General features: G+C 27.7%; 2 protein-coding genes across 5 annotated transcripts in view; both read left to right on the forward strand.

The window, feature by feature from the left end:
* Positions 1 to 3850, forward strand: part of LOC117182144 (endoglucanase Z-like) — a 20102-nt gene extending 16252 nt beyond the window's left edge. For all 3 annotated transcript variants that reach the window (XM_033375193.1, XM_033375194.1, XM_033375195.1), the window contains one exon: positions 2847 to 3850. In XM_033375193.1, the coding sequence (XP_033231084.1) occupies positions 2847 to 3754 (908 nt within the window). In that variant the 3' untranslated portion in view covers positions 3755 to 3850. The remainder of the gene's footprint in view (positions 1 to 2846) is intronic.
* A 7403-nt stretch (positions 3851 to 11253) lies between these two features.
* The window catches only part of LOC117182260 (mannosyl-oligosaccharide 1,2-alpha-mannosidase IA-like), a 519756-nt gene continuing 512757 nt past the window's right edge, over positions 11254 to 18252 (forward strand). For both annotated transcript variants that reach the window (XM_033375371.1, XM_033375369.1), the window contains exon 1: positions 11254 to 11706. In XM_033375371.1, the coding sequence (XP_033231262.1) occupies positions 11326 to 11706 (381 nt within the window). In that variant the 5' untranslated portion in view covers positions 11254 to 11325. The remainder of the gene's footprint in view (positions 11707 to 18252) is intronic.

Below are 18252 nucleotides of genomic sequence, written 5' to 3' on the forward strand. Positions count from 1 at the left end.
TATGTATGTATGCATGGATGCATGTATGTATGGATGCATGTATGTATGACTGTATGTATGAATGTGTGCATGTATGTATTCTTGAGGCCATTTTTTTCAAGTTTCAACAATTTGTTGTACAGATATTTATATTATTCAAAAAGACGAACAAATTTATTTGAATTACTTTTTTTAATAGAATCAAAATTTACCAGAGTTATATAGCATTTAAAAAATGTCAAAAAAACACACGAAAATCAACATTTTAAGCCAAATAATGCACGATATGAAAAAAGTCAAGAGAACAAAAATTGGTCTTTTTCAATTTTTAAATAAATAAAAAAATATGACGAAAAAATGGCCATTTCTTCTATTTGACGTCCCAGGTGCTTATCAACAACAAAAAATGATTGAAATCGCTTTAGTTGCATAGAGTTACATTAGTGATTATATTTGTTGATATTATAAACAAAGTTAATGTAAAAATGCAGTAATCAGACATTTTTTGACAAAAATATTCCTTGTTGTTGATGTTATTTTCTTTAATTAGGAAATTTGTGATAATTTTAGCAAAATTCATAATTAGTTGATTAATCTTATGATTTTTTAAGCGAATTTAATAAATAGATGCATTATTAGGGCATTTGTCGTCACAAAAATTCGGTTCTTTCAATGTCAGTCTTTTCATTTGAGAACTTCATGGCAATTTCAGCAACATTAATAATCATTTGATAAATCTTATGATTTATTTAAACAAATTTAATCAACGAATGCATTAATCAGGTATCTGTCTACAGAAAAAATCGTTTTTTTCTATGTCAACTTTTTTAATGAGGAAATTCATGATAACTTCAGCAAAATTCGTAATTTTTTTATTAATTTGATGATTTTTTAAACAAATTCATTTCGGGCATTTGTGGATAGAAAAATTCATTTTTTTTATCTCGACTTTTTTAATTTGGAACTTCATGACAACTTTAGCGAAATTTATAATTTTTCAATCAATTTTGTGTTTTTTTAAAACAAATTTAATAAACAACTGCATTAGTGGGGCATCTGTGGATGGAGCAATTCGTTTTGTTTCGATGCCAGTGTTCTGATAAAGTTCCCAACTGAACAGACTGGCATTAAAAAAATCGAATGTTTCGGCTGACAAATGCCCGAAAAATGCATTTGTTTATTAAATTTGTTTGAAAGATCATAAGATTAATTAGAAAATTATAAATTTTGCTACAAATATGATGAAGTTCTGATTTTAAAAAATGTACATCGAAAAGAACGAATTTTTCGGTCGAAAAAAACCCTGATTATTGCATTTGTTCATAAAATTTGTTTATAATATAAGAAATTATAATCTTAAGAGAAATTTTGTTTAATATTGTATAATTTCCATTTCAATTTCTTGCAATATAACTAGAAAAAATGTGCGATTATGGAAAATCATAGAAAACATTTTTTCAACTAATAATTTGTTTATAAAAAATAGTTTTGTTTAATATATAATATTGGAAAACTTTAGCTAATATTACTCTATGAAAGTCAGGCGATTTCAACACTCTTCCTGTTATTGACGAGCACGGGCATCGTCAAATATACAAACTGCCCACTTTCTCTTCACATTTGTTTATTTATAAATCATGGAAAACCTAATTGAAAAATCAGGCTCGACAGCTTTCTTAGAAATCTTAACAGCTTTTTTTTCAAGTTATGTTTTGCTTAAATCGCTCAATATTTGTGGGCTGTACGTTATTTTGAACGAAAAATGTTATTTTTTCCCATTGTGGCCGGGAATGTGAAAATGAGATCATATGAACTCCCATCTAACACGACGCTGCTGAAGGTTGTTTGAACTTCTCCGCATAAAACACTAACCAGCGATGACTCTTGGTTGAAACTAATCTTCCCCCGTTTAAGCCGAAGGAGCTTTAACAAAAAAGAAGTCACTATCACCAAATTACTTTTGTCGATGTTTTGACCTTTAGTTTAAAAAAATCTTGCACAAGTGTAAGGAATACACAAAGACCAAACGCGGAGTGCGAGATAAATATATTATCGAGTGCGAAGCGCGAGAACCAACAGTCGCGCGCCCTACTTGCGCTCAAACTTGCGAGCGAAGCGAGCCGCGCGAATAGAGGGGAAAATGTAATATAACAAACCTTTCTATCCACATCCTATTTCTAGAATTTTTATTTTGCATAAATATCGAAAAGCCGCAAAGGAAGTATTAATTTGTTTACAATTTAACCTTTCTCAAACCATTAGCAGTGTCTGTGCCAAGTTTCAGACGCATGTGTATTATGATTTAAGAGAAAACTGAATCCAAAGGACTTTTAAATGAACTTTGTAAACTCCGTTTTTTGTCTCATTGGTCTAGGGCACTGAGGGTTTAACAAAGAAGTGTTTCGGGTATCAATCGTATGCAAAACTACGAAGCTTCCCGTAGATATACCGTATATTTGCTGTAAATTCGTAGTTTTGCACACGATTGACACCCGAAATACCCCCTTTTTAAGAGATTACTTCTTTTCAATATTCAAGTAACTACATTAATTCAAGTATATAAATTCAGTGACCAAATTTAAGACATATGTCAAACTTGCCTCTCCAACTAGACTATATAACAATAAATAGCAAGAATTTATTTTAATTTTCCTGCAACGCGAAAAAAAGTACTTGTTAAATTCATTAATTATAGGTTCTGTTAAAAAAATGGCGACAGCATACTTTTTTCTGTTTTATAGTCTAATTAAATTTAGATAACGAAATAAATGTAGATATTGGGCATAATGAACATTATGTCAATCTCTGCCCGAATATTTTTTATTACTAATAATTTATTCATATTTTTATTTATTCTGTTTTTGCAGAAGTGTTGCCGTTAACTGTGTCAGATAACCAGGTATTGATTGGTGGTAAACAAGGAAGTCTCTCTGGTATGAGTTTTTTCTGGACAAACGACGATTGGGGCGGATCAAAATTTTACAACAAGCAAGCAGTAGAATGGTTGAAGAATGACTGGAAAGCTAGGGTGTTACGCGGTGCTATGGGAATTGAAAACTCCGGTGGCTATTTACTAGATGCCGAAAACAACAAAGCAAGAATTAAAACTCTTGTGGATGCAGCGATTGAATTTGATATGTATTGCGTCGTTGATTGGCATGATAATTATGCTCACCTACATAAGGATGCTGCTATTGCATTTTTCGAAGAAATGGCAAGGTTTTATATTGGTAAAAACAACTTAATATTTGAACTCTTTAATGAGCCACAGGACGATGTCTCATATACTAACGACGTGAAGCCTTATGCTGAAGAAGTAATTAAGAGAATCCGGGATACTGGTAGCACAAACGTGATTCTAGTTGGTTCAACCCACTGGGATCAGGATGTTGAACAGGCTGCTGCCAACAAAATTACTGGCTATGAAAATATTGCATATACTCTACATTTCTACGCTAATAGCATAAACAATGCTGGTCAAGATATGAGGGACAGGGCAACTGCTGCACTTAAAAATCATACAGCGCTGTTTGTCTCCGAATGGGGCACCGTTGAAGCAAATGGCGATGGTCCTGTTAATGCAGAGGAAACTAAAGCCTGGGTTGACTTTATGAAAGCTAATCACCTCAGTAACTGCAACTGGAGTCTCAATGATAAGGCGGAAGGTGCTTCTGCTTTAAAACCGGGAGTGCGTGTTGATGGACAATGGACTGAATCAGATCTCACCGAATCAGGAAAACTCGTACGAGAAATTATCAGAACATGGTCTGACTGAAATGAGTTTTTAGATAAATTATGATTTTATTTCATTTAAGAACCTATTTAGCCTGTTCTGGTCCACTATAAATATATCAGTTGGTTGTTAACAAAATTACTTTAATCTTTCCACATTCCAAAATAATATATTAAAGTTTTATACAAATTTTCGGATTTGAAGAAAATATTTGATATACTTATATAATATATTAAGAGTTTTATTTTTCACTCAATACTTTTAAAGGAAAGTATTTTCCTTATAAGTAAAGATAAATCACTGTTTATCTTATTCCTATGGTGCATAATAATTTTGTGATTTTTTCCGAAAACAAAATTTTTTCTAACCCATCCTGTCAAAAATTGTTCGAAAAAACGTAGACATCTGTTTGGGATAATAATACTTAAAACCAAGGGAATGTTTTCTAAATAATTTTTTATGGAAACATCATAAGTACAATGCTGATGGACTTAGGTAAAAATTACGTAACTGTCTGGGCGATCACAGTTTATTTTCTCATATATAAAAATGGGAAAGACGACCTCAACGAAAAGATTATTTCCGTAGGGTTTTGCTTAGTATGTCAGATTAGTGGATATCATTTTGTAAGATTCCATAGAAATTTACCTACGAAAATGAGCATAGAAGTATGAAAAAAGTTTCACATTTCAGATGTGATCTCAAATCTCATGTTATTGAAAATTTCGAGAGTTTTGAACCCATTAGTGACAAAGAATGTTATTTAGAATCTAATATTGTACTGAAAACCTATTTTTAACTGAAAAATTGCCCTCGGCGCGCTCAAACTTGGCGCGAAGCGTCGCGCGCGTAGAGCGCAAAGAGAGTGTGCCCGCGCAGCGGGCATATTTTTTAAATAAAGGCAGCTCAGAAGTAGGGTGGCTCAAAACCGATTTTTTTTGGAGGGCAACAATCCCCCCAATTTCATTCCAAATGCGAAAAATGAAATTCCCCAATTTTTTTCAATTTTAACAGGTGCAGATTTTGACTTGAAGTTTCTCACGTAAAATGCATAGGGAAAAATCACTTTTTTTTTAGTTTTTGAGATAATTTTTTAGGGTTTGAAAAAATGTGACAGGAAACTGTGGGGGGCCTGTTGAGAACTATCCAACAACGAATTTCATGTACCAGACATATGGGTTTGACACCCCTAACGCACCCTCCACGAATCCTTCAAAACTATTCGTAAACCAAACAATTTTAATTCTTCATGAAATCGACATTTTGTAGACTGTATTCTTGTCTTTTTCCCCTTAAAATTATCACTATTATTCGAGTGAAATATTTAATAACATTAGTTCATACATTTTTTATTGTTTAAGCGAATGAAATTTGTTTAAATATTTTTTTTAAATTCGTTTTTTCCCTACAAATTATCAATATTGGTCTAGTAGAATATTTATTAATATTAGTTAATTCATTTTTAATTATTTAAACAAATACTTTTTGTTTAAATAATTTCGTTTCGTTTTTTGTTAAAATAAAAATAATTACTACAGGTCTAGTGGAATACTTACAAGTAATAAGTAATTACTGATTAATGATTAATTTATCAGTAATATATAAGTAATAACTTTTATTAAAAAACTTTTTGTTAATAAAGTTAATCAAACAATGTTAATAAATATTCCACTTGAACAATAGTAATAATTTTTAAGAAAAAAAACATATTTTCGAAAAAAATGTTTAAACAAATTCCATTTGTTTAAATAATAAAAAATTTAAGAACCAATGTTAATAAATATTCCACTAGCCTAATAGTAATAGTTTTAGAGGAAAAAACGAATTTCCGAGTGAAAAAATTATTTAAACAAATTTGAATTTTGAATCCTTAAAAATAAAAAGATTTCAACTTTGACAATTTTCAATGAAACATTCTGTAATTTTGATGATGTACCTGTGAAATTGAATAAATTTGGAGCTTTTAAAGTGAAAATACTTGAAATGGAAATTACATTTGATCTTCAAAAATATCAAAATAATCGAAGTTTAAGAATTTTTATTTATACATATTTAAAAATGAAAAGTTTTTAATTGTACACTTTTAAAACTGAATTATTAAAAAAAAAAATTTTAATCGCATGCCTCTAAGATATGAGTATTGAAAATTAAATAATTAGCAAGTTTATGTTTTCCAAATTTAATCATTTTCAATTGTAAGTTATCAAGAGTGTAGAACTTTTTATTTGATTAATTTTTTGTTTAATTTAAAAGTCATCAATTTTGAAAATTCCTTATTAAAATTGTGCAAGTTTTTCGCTTTATGATTAAAAATTCTACAATTTGTTATGATTTAAATTAGGAGTTTCTTGCACTTAATATCATAATTTCATGAATCGTACAAATTAAAAAAAATGTTATTTTGAAGATTTATGATTGAATACTTGACTTTCGATTTCCAAAATCATGCAAATTGAAGACATACCTTTAAAATATATCAATCTTGAAAATTGCATAATTTTCTAATCTATATTATGAAAATTCAAGAATTTTAATTTTTGTATTTCGAAATTGTATAACTTTGAATTGTAAATCTTTATGAAGATTTACAGTTCGAATTAAAATGAAAAATTATGCAAGTTTTAAGTTATGTAATTAAATATTCTGTATTTTTGATGCTTTTACGTTCAAATTTTTTCAGAGTTATGAAGATTTAGAATTAAATACATGATTTTTTGTTTCTAACATCATCAAAATTTAGGAATAATTATTATACATCTTTAAAATTCAAGAGTTTTCCATTTCAAAGCTTAAAAAATAAAGAACTTCAAATTGCAAATATTGAAATCTTCCGATAGTTTCAATTGTAAATCTTAAAGTTAAGCATTGCAAGAGAATAAAACTTCTTAAATTTGGAAATTTCAGACGCAAAGCATAAAAGTTACAGAATGTTTAATTTTATAACTTAAAGGTTGCACATTATTTAATTAACAAAATTAACACCTCTTCAAATTTTACCAGTTTAAAGATTTGAAATTAAAAGTGTTTGAATATTAACAATTGGAAATTTAAAATTCTTCAATTTTAAATATATGTATAAGAAAATTCTTAAATCATTATTTCGAAGATCAAAAGTTAAGTGTTTTCAATTATAAATCTTTCAAGTTGTTCATATTTCCAATTTAAATCATAAAAATGACAGAAATTTGAATTGCACAACTTAAAACTTGCAAAATTATTAATTTTAAACATTCAAAACTGAAAAATCTTCAATTTTAAAATTATATGAATATAAGTTTTTAAATTGGATAATTTTGATTATTTTAGACATCACAAGTCCAGTTTACAATTATTGTAAAACTTTTAAATGAAAGAAATTTCTAATTCAAATCATAAAAATTACAGAATGATTGATTTTTAAACTTAAAAATTGCACAATTTTTAATTATGAATTTCTTGAATTAAAAACTCTTCAATTTTAAAGATTTAAAGTTCAAAGTATGCAGTTTTTAAAGTCTTAAATTTTAAGTGCGCATACAACAAATTTTTCAATTTTCTTGATTTTGATAATCAAAGGAAAGAGTAATCAATTCTAAATTTTCCTTGTTGATGAAATTTCATAATTTGGATGATATTCATTATTTTGGAACTCAAAAGTCAAGTTTGCAAGATTTCAAGATTTCACAATTACAGAACTTTGGATTATAAATTCTCAAAATAAAAAACTTTTTAATGTTAGCAAGTTACAATTCGAAGTTTTTCAATTCGAAAAAGATACAGGTAATAACTGTTAAATTTAAAAGATGCATACGTAAAATTTATGAAATATTTGGAAGATTTTGAAGGTCAAATGTCAAGTTTTCAATTGCAAATCTTCCCTATATGAGAGAAATATGTTTAAATTAAACGATCAAAATTACAAAATTTTTATTGCAAACCTGAAGACTTGCGTCATTTTTAAATGTAAATTGTTCAATTTAAAAACATTTTAATTTTAAAGATTTTCAATTTATAATTCTACAGTAACAGTTAAAAATTCATGAAATTCAAGAATAGAAGGTTGAAAATAGTTCAATTTTCAAGATTTAAGTTTTAAAGGTATATGCAATTTCAAACTTTTTCTATAATAGTTCAATTTTAAAATTTTCCAATTTGTAATTTCAAATTCTTTCATTTTAAATATGTATAAATAAAAATTCCTAATTGTGATGATTTCGATAACATTTTAAGACTAAAATTCAAAATGAAAAGAGTTTTTAATTCCAAAGCTCTTAAAATCTGCATCAGTTTTATAAATTTAAAATTCTGAAACTTCGAAGAGTTTGAACAGAAAATTCTTGAATTTGGAAAATATATAGTCTATTTTAGAATATTTTAATTTTAAATATTTACCATGGATCATTCTTTAATTTTAACGATTTGTAATCTAAATTTCTTCAATTTTCAATATTTTCAGCTGAAGATTTTCCAATATTTAATCTTCATAATAGAAAATACTGCGATTCCGAATGCTTTTTTAGAATAGTTGGATTTTAAATATTTAAAATTAAGATTTATTCAATGTTTTCTTCGACTGCAAATTCTTCAATTGTGAACAGTAAAAATGACAGTCTTATTTGTTTTTTTTTAATTCCTGACATTTTTTAGATATGTAACATGTTTTTATATATAAAATAAGGAATTTTGAAGGAATTAAAAATGTCCAATTTAAATCGTGGAAATTATAGCTTTTATATCATTCTAAAACAATAAAATTGCAGGACATTTAATTTTGAATTTCCAAGATTAAAAAGTATCTAATTTTCTTCATTGGCAATTAAAATTTCTATACGATTTTAAAGATTTACAATTGAAAGTTCTTCAATTTTAAGATTTGAAGAACGAAAGTCAATAGTTTCAAATTTTAAATGTAAATCATCCAAATTTCAGTATGTTTAATTCTAAAACTTAAAGTTCGAATAAGTTTAATTATTTAAATTAATGGCTCTTTCCTTTAGCAGTTGTATAAAAAGAAGTTCTTAAGTTATTTAGATGATTTGGGAAATCAAATTCGAGTTTTCAATTTCATTTTTAAATCTTCCAAATTTAAGAGTTATCGATAATAAAGTATCAACATTACAAAATTTTCAACTGTAAAACATAAAACTTGCATAATATTTTTATTGTGATGTGTCAATATTAGAAAATTTTGTTAAGTTATCAATTATACATACTTCTTTTTTTAGAATTGAAAACTTAACTTTTGATTTCTAGAATCATACAAGTTAAAAAAAAAATATATATATATATATATGTTTATACATCCTTAAGATTGGAGGGTTAGCAATAATTCAAAGATTTACATCAAAAAATTATTAAATTTTTAATTTCACCATTAAACATTCCTTAATTTTGATGTATTATATTATACAATATTTTGACGCATCGAAATATTTTGAATTTTTAAGATTCAGAATTAAGAACTTGAATTTTGATTTCCAAAATCATCAATATGTAAGAGTTATTATTCGAACAATCCTTTAAAATGGAATATTTTCTATTTAAAACATTTAAAATGTAACACAATGCAAATTTAAGTTTTTCAATTACATTTTTCAAGATCTTTAATTACAAATCGGCCCAATTAAAAAATCTATGATTTCGTAAATTAAAATTTGTAATTTCATCAATTTCGAACATTTAAAATTGAAAACGTGCATTTTGGTCTTTAAAATCATCGAAATTTAAGAATTCCTTAAGATATTCCTATAGATATTCCTAGATATTCCTAAGATATTCCTTAAGAATTCCTTAAGAGCTAAAAAAATATCTCTTTAAAAGGTTGATTGTTTCCGAAATTCTGTTTAAAATAAGCACAAGGTGAAGCCAATTTATCTAGTTTTTAAGTAGATATTGCAATAATAGTGTAAATTTCAATGTTTTCTTAAATTTTCAATAACTTCCGAAATAGGCAACATTTTTCAATGTTCTTCAGCTCATTTTGAAGATTTTTTTTCACTGTATCAAAACAGCTTACGTGTATAAATTGTAAAAAAATTATTTTTGAATTGCAAGAACTTGAAGTTGTAACAAAAAAGTTGAAAAAATTGAAATATTATTTTTGGTAACAAAAATATTTTTGTAAAATATATGAAACATATAATCATGAAGTTTTTATGTAATTGTACCAAAATATATATTTATTTAACTTTTATTCTGATTTGCCTACAGAAAAGATGTTTTCAAATTTATCCAACTTTTTTATTACAACTTCAAGTTCTTGCAATTCCAAAATAATTTGTTTACCATTTATTCTTTTAGCTCTGGTATAATTAAAATTAAGAGGATTTATTCAGTTATAAAAAAAGAAGTGGACGAATACTTTTGGTGCAGTTGACTGCCAATAGTACGGACTTGGAAAGTGGAAGGGGGAGCTGGAAAAGGGATGGGGGCGTGACTTGGGACCGGACGAATAGACCAAAGCCGCGCCCCCTTCCGTTTTCTAGCTCCTCCTTCCCCTTCTTAGGTCCGTACGTTTAGACTCGACCGCGTTATAGCTTACATAAACGTACCGACTATCCGGTCGTATCAAATTATGCACATTAAAAATTGAAGGCTCTTCAATTGCAATTCATCACAATTAAAAAAAGGTGTAACTTCGGTGATTTAAAGGAAAAATTTCTTCAATTTGGAAGATTTATAATTGAAAATTTGTCTTTTGAAATCCGAAATTATCAATATCAAGGAATTTTTATTCATACATCTTTAAAATTAAAGATTTTTTTATTCTGAATATTAGCAATTAAACATTATGCAAAATTTAAGTTTTATCATTAACTTTTTTGTAAATTGATCAATTAAATGAGAAATTTCTTCAATTCGGACTGTTTAGAATTGAAAACTAGATTTTTGAAATAACAAATTATTAATATTTAAGAATTTTTATTATTTAAATTCGAAATTTCTGCAATTTGGAAGGTTTTGCATTGAAAATTTGACTTTTGATCTTCGAAATTATCCAAATTTAAGAATTTTTACTCATACATTTACAGAATTGATGAGATTTCAGTGCAAAATCTTCCTAATCGTACTATTTAAAAAAGAAACTTCAAAATTACGTTATTTTCAATTTAGTTACAATATTATTAAAATTGAAAGTTTATCAAAATTAAAACTGAAGTGAAAAATATTTTAAGATTTCAAAGTTCTAAAGTTTTATCTCAAAAGAATAGCATACGAAACTTTTAATAAAAGTATATAAACAGATGTAAAATACAACCTGTAAAGGAAAACTTCCTAATTATCAAAATGTCCTAAATGTGGAATTGAAGTTTCCACAAGATTAGTCTTCATACAAAATAAAATTATATTCCAAAAGTAAGAAAGTATTTATCTCGCCGAAATACAATTTTTTTCTCACGTGGTGTAAATTTAAAGTCTAGAAGTCCTACTTTAGCAACTGAGTCGACTCTAGAGTTTTCAAATCTGACCGCCAACGCCGTCAGTTTTCAAATTTCCACCTAGGTGTCGCTCCGGTGTCGCGAATAATAATGGCGTGTGACGTTTCGCGAAAAAGGGAAACAATACGGGTTTCCTCGGTTCGTGCGTGAAAAATTGCGAGTGTCAATTCGTGTTTTCGCATTTTGTGGTTAATTATGACGTCCTCAACGTCCGGTATTTTGCCTTCTTATCAACGAATCGTGAATGGTGTGCCGTCACAGCTGTTCTCCCGACGGTCCTTTCGTCCTCGCGAAAAGTACCTGATCCTTCTTGTGTTTTTGACGTTCGGTGTCGTTTGTTTCGGCGCGTTTTTCTTCTTACCCGATTTTCGAAATGGTACCGGTGGTGCGGCCGTGAATAGTGTTTATCGTGTCTATCAACATATGCAAAAAGCCGGTCCGGAACTTCTGATACCGGCACCTCCGCACAAGGATCCTCGTGCTCCTGGTTATGGTGCTCATCCTAACGACCTGGGGGGACACCATGACTTTAATGGTCAGGATATTCATCTCATCGAGGACAAACAAAAGCTTCAGGTTTGTGAGAAGGATTTTATTGATCGCGCATCCACTATGTCCCAAATGTCACTCCTTTCGCTCGACACAAAATTTGTCATTTCGGAAGACACTTTCTCCAGGGAAAGTTCAACCCAAATAATAATATATTTTTGAGATTTCATTGTTGAAAATAATTCTGGTCTCTATTTATTGTTTTGTTTTATTTGCGCGACTGACAGTAGCTTGGGTTGGTTTGTTTACATGGCGCTTTGACGTTTCGTCCGTGTGATTCTCGCATGTTTACGTTCTTGCACACATGGTAGGCTCGTGTCCATGAAACTATAGGATCGAAATATGCAAAGTGACATTATAGATCCCCTGTTTTTTTTTCAAAATCATGTTTACTTATGGATTTTGAAAATCTTGATGTCTCAAAAAGTATAGGTTTTAAGTGGTTGCAGGTTTTTTGCTTTAGTTTATCTTACGAATGAAATGTCAAGGTTTTGTGGAAATGAAGGTCGTAATAAAATGTTGATTTTAAGGAATTATAGTAGAAAGGTAATTGATTTAAAAATGTTATATTTAGAATTCAATTTTCGTTCGAATACACATTTTCAAGGATATTAATTTACCACAAAAAAATAATATCAAAACCAAATATTTTATTTGAATTTATTAAAAATAGTTTTTTTTTCTAGAATAAATTTTTTCAAGGATATTTAATTTAAAAATATATAATATGAAAACCAAATACTTTATTTTAATAATGATTGAATAAAAATAAAAATATTGTAGGTTTATCTATCTCGACTTGGTAAACGTTAACTTTAAATGTTACTTGAAGTTGCATGAAATGATGTAATTTGAATATTTTTCCATTTTTTGCACATCAAATTTAAATTTGTGTTTTCACGATTGTAGAAATTGTTCAGATTTTTACTTGTTATTGACCTCTTGTAAGGTAAAGTTCACTCCAATGAATGTTCAAGGAATAGCTTTAATTTAAATTGTATAAATATAAAAAATTGAATAGTTTTTTATTTTGACATACAATTCAACATTTTTCAAGTTCAAAGTTATGCGATTAAATATTCTGTTCTTAATAAATTATAAATAAATTATAATAAATTATAAAATTTCCAAAATTTCTTTTTGTGATTATTTGCATCTGGTAACAGGTAACAAAAAAATTAGTTTAGTCCCAATAATTCTTAATAGCTGACTAAGTTTTACACACCTAGGGACTTTAAAATTTATGTAGAAAATAAAAAACAAACATTTATTTTTGTTTATTAACACTGCAAACTTCAGTTACGTGTAATTTTAATGTTTTACATCAGAAATTTCTTGAATTTAGAATATTTAGAATTGAAAACTTAACTTTTTATTTCCAAAAATTTGGAAGATGTAGAATTAAAAACTTGAATTTTGACTTTCACAATCAATCATATTTGAGAATTTTTATTTATACATCTTTTAAATGAGGGGTTTTAAAATGTTTTAATTGTGACAATTTACAATTAATAAATTATGCAAATTTTTAAGTTTTAAAATGAAAAATTCTATCATTTGGATAGTTTACATTCGAAATTTTTACAATTTTCAATAATCACAATTTAAGAAATTTTATTTATACGTCCTTAAAATTGAAAAAGTTTACACTCCAAATCCTGTCAACTGAAGAAATTCAATTGTAAATTTTAAAAATTGCATTTGATTATGACAATTTACAATTACAAACTTCTATGTAGTTTTATTGATTTAAATGCGAAAGTTCTTTAATTGGACGTGCATGACGTTCTGAACGTTCAAATGAATCCTAGTTTTTAATGATGACCTTGTGAACTGTGAAAAGGGCTTCACTGTTTTTCTCATTTATATTGTGAATAATATATTTACTAAGACCAAATTTTAATGAATATTTTTTATTTTAGTTAGAACAATATTTATAGATAAAATAAAATTGGGAAAAAATATTTCGTTCATTTGAACGTTCAGAACTTCGGATACGTTTTAATTGGAACGTTTAGAATAGAAGACTTGACTCTTGAATATTATTTCATTTATAATGCCTCAATTTCAAATTGTTTTTTCATGATTTTTGAAGCCGTTTAATTGTTTACTGGGGTTGTCCAAATATATTCAAGGAATAAGTTCCACCCTATAAATTTTAATTTTGACCGACCCAAGCCACTTGTATTATGCCCGGAAAATGGGCCCCGACATTGCAAAATAGCAGTTTAATAAAAAATTCATATTAGACGGCATTTAAACAAAAAATTCAGTAAGTTATTCTTATTCAACGAGTGAGTTGTTTCTTAGTATTATTAAACGAATTTTTAATTGTTTAAACAATTATTATTTGTTTAAATTATTTTTCCCCTCGCAAATCGTCAAAAGATATTATTTTTTTGAACAAACGATAAAATTTAGTTTAAACAATTTTATCATGCTTTAAATTCTGGAAAGTCATTGTTTTCTAGAATAATCATGCTAATGAATTTCTGGGAGCTAGTTTGCAATTATTTAAGCAGTTAATAATTAATCATTCACCTGTGCCTTTTCACAAGAAAACTGGAAAAAATTCTTGTTTCTTTTTTTTTTTTAATCTCTTACACTATGTAACTTATTATTCAGTATTTTATTATCTCAGAACGCACAACCTAATTTTTTTTAAATGCTATTTGTTTTAACCAAACAATTTTTGTATAGTTACATTGTGAATAGTTATTTTTTTAAAGTTCGATTTCATTGAGATAGCAAAAGATAGCAAGTGATTTTAATTGCTTAAATAATTGAAAACTATCTTTTACCAAAAATTTCACCAATGAAGTTTATTAACTACCTCTTAATTCCGAAAAATTGTTTCATCAAATGAAAATTATTATCCTAAAAAAATATTGTGTTATTAATCACAGAAAATACTAACTTTTCATGGTTTGTTTAAAATTCTTTAAAACATTACAAAATATATTTTTAATACGCTCCTTTGTTTAAACAATTTTATATTAGTTTAAAATACTTAGAAACTTGTCAAATATTGATTACAAATAATTAATCTAAAACATTATTTTTAAACAATACCGACTTTAGCAAATTTGTAGATATAATTTAGACAATTAACCTTTATCTTTACTTTTTTTTCAAACCTTGCCTCGTATTTTCCAAAAATTTCATTTTTTGATTCTTAAAGTTATAGTTTACGATTAATACAAAAACTACGCATCCTATCCAGAAATGATCAATAACAAATTTGAAAAATTTCCGGGGTGAAAAACTGTTGGCTCTAAATTTTTTTTCTTACCTTGTTTAGTTTTTCCACAAATATAATTTATTTTAGTTTTTAATTTTATTTTTTACGATTAAAACAAAAACTACGCATCCTATCCAAAAATGATCAATACAAAATTTGTAGATTTTTTTGAGTGAGCAGCATTTTTGTTTATTTAGTTTGTTTCCGTAACTTGTGTTCGGTTCACAATTTTGTCTCTTTATCTTTTGTGTATTTTGCATACTTCGGTTCAAGAATGAGAATTTTGATTTTTTATTACTTTTGTTTGTGTTTAAAAACAGAACAGTTTGTCAAAAAATGCTGCATAACGAACTCGATTTTTCTTTTTGGTCCCTGAAAACGGGTACCAAATTTCAACCTATTCAGATTAATCTTTTAAAAGATTCCGCTAGACAACGGTTCCAACTGCAATTTAAGATATGCATTATAATTTTGTTTAAATAATAAATTATTCCCCATATAAATAAACAATGAGAACTTTTCTAGTTAACAAAGGTATCAGTAAAAAATTCGTTAATTTGAACGTTTATAGAACTTCAAGTAGCTTTATAAATTGGTTAATTATGGAGATTCGATTTGAAAATTGTAAGTATTTTGAATACTTCTTCCAAGTTATGGTTTTAAACGATTGCTAATTTTGAATATTACCGTTTTTTAACAATTATATGAGCAGAACCAAATGTCAATTTATTTTTTTTTGTACTGTGAAAATAAGTTTACAAAAACTGCTAGTGTTATGTTCTTTACTTTAACGAATAGCAAACAAGGAAATCCACTTTCCCTTTTTCATATTTAGTTGGAAAAAGTATTGAAGAACGAATTCTGATTGTAAATTTTAACTTTTTGCCTTGTGTAATAATTAAGTCACTTATTTCTCATCTTTGAAACTTCAGTGAAACTTTTGACCTACATAAAATTTACGGACTAAAATTTAATCCTCGTTTTTATTTTGTTATTTTTAACTTTATTTGCGAAGTCGTTAAACTCTTATCTTTTTTTGTGAAGCGTGCCACATTCTAACAGTACCGTAAATATCACTACCAATAAAAACAAAGAAGTTTAACCAGAAATGGGAAACAGATCCTACTTTAGATATAAGAAGTCCACAAGTTGGCGAAACACCATGAAAAGAAATATTTGTTTGTATTATATAAATGTATTTTTTGATATTCAACTTTTAAGTAAATACTTCAATGGATGTGCTTGAAGTTCCGAACGTTCAAATGAACGAAATTTGTTACTGATGAATTTGTAAACCAGAAAAAGTGCTCAAAAGTTTGTTCATTTATATTGAAAATAAGTTATTATTGATAAATATTTATATTGCATATTTTAAATTACAGTTAGAACAATATTTATGAGGAAAATAGAAATGGGAAAAAATATTTCGTTCATTTGAACGTTCGGAAATTCAGGTACAACTTCAATGGAGCTTATATTATTAGATATTTAATTATATTTTTTTTTCACTATAAAACTGCATGTGTGATGAAGTATAGTTGCCGTATAATTTTAAATATAATTATGTTCGTTGAAAGAGGCTAATCAATAAGTGATAATTATATTTAAAAAGCGTTTAAAATTAATCAGAAAAATTCGTGTCGCCTAATTTTCCCTAAAAAAACAAAAATATATTATGCCAGATACATTCTGCAATTTCAAGTGTAGGACCATGTCTGATTTGAAATGGATTCGGTCAGTAGTTCTTTTTTATTGAAAATTAATTTTCATAATTGAAAATTAAACCTTTCCATTTTTCTTGGAAATTTTTGTTGTATAGAATAATAATCTTCTTGCTTAAAAATTAATCTTATTGGTTGTCAATTGAATTACTTCATTGAAAACTTATTTTGTTTGGCTGAAAACTAATTTTGAAACTGAAAACTTCATTCTTCCATTTTTGGTTTAAATTTGTTTAAATTTATCTTTTTGAGTTGAAAACTCAACTATTTGAAAGAAAATTCATGTATTTTACATATCGTCTTCTGTTTAACATTTGGATGACCCCTAAAAAATCCTGCATGACTCCTGTCACTAACAGTTTAAAAAATACATTTAGAAACAAACCTTTTTTTGCATTAAATTATTAATTTCCTAGGGAAAGTCAGAGGAAGTTAGGGAATTTCCAAATAGGGATTTGGTTGCAAAACCGTCGATGAACCGTGGGATCTGAATTTGTAATGATTCATAACTTTACGCACTAAGTCGGGATTCTTTTATCAGAATCTTTCATCGCACCACTTGTTCGATGTTCCCAGTGATAGGCACCTCGCTAGGAAATTGCTCGAGATATTTTTCTTCTCCTCCTAGGTATAACTGTAAGACTGTAGAAGTTGAGAACGGCTTTCTCTTCTTTGTCTTTTACTCTTCCTGTCTTATACTTAAAGTTTTTAAAATTATTCATAAGAAACCAGATTTCATTACGATCTTCAAGGAAACACATTAGGGGCCGTACTTAAATTGCGTAACGGAAAATATGCCCTTTCCAAGTAACCACTTCTACCTGTAACGAACCGTAACAAAATATTTCTACCCCCCCCCCCCTCTTACTGCACGTAATTTATGGTTTCCATGCTTTGCAGGGTGAAAACTTCATTTTAAAAATTCCCTGATTTTACGTCGACCAATTTTTCATTTTCCCTGATCATTAAAATTCAAATGCCAGCATTTTAATCTTGTAATATCTTTACAATAGAATCTTTCATAAACGGAATAAAAAAATATTTCAGATACAATCTAAAAAGTTGTATATCTCCCTTCCGAGAATTGACGCCGCGGCGTATGAAGGTGTAACAGGTGCTGCGCGGGGTGGGCGAGATCTTGATCTGTCACTCAGTCGACCAGTCAGGCGTGAACCAACAAAAGCGGAGCAGGCTATAATGAGTTAGTTGCCACCCACCGTCAGCCCCGAAATCGGCGCTACAGAAGAGTTTCACTGTAGTTGATATTTCAAACAAAAAAGATAGAATTTCATCAGAAAAGTAATTAGATTTTAAACCAGACGAATTTTCAACCAAAAAGATGAATTCTCTCTAAAAAAAAGTTGACATTTTAAACAAAAAAGATTAAATTTCATCATCAAAAAAAAAAAAAAAAAAAGAATTCTGAAGTCCAAAAGACGAATCGTCAACAAAACAGTTGGGTTTTCAGCCAGAAAGGACAACTTTTTACATTGTTGAATTTTCAAAACCAAATAGTTGCATTCAAGAAAGATAGAATTTCTATTTAAAAAAATGAATTTTTAGATTAAAAAGACAAACTTTCGAAAGAATAAAAATTATTAAAATAATTAA

Source organism: Belonocnema kinseyi, chromosome 10 (genome assembly GCF_010883055.1).
Source record: "Belonocnema kinseyi isolate 2016_QV_RU_SX_M_011 chromosome 10, B_treatae_v1, whole genome shotgun sequence".
NCBI classification, from domain to species: domain Eukaryota; kingdom Metazoa; phylum Arthropoda; class Insecta; order Hymenoptera; family Cynipidae; genus Belonocnema; species Belonocnema kinseyi.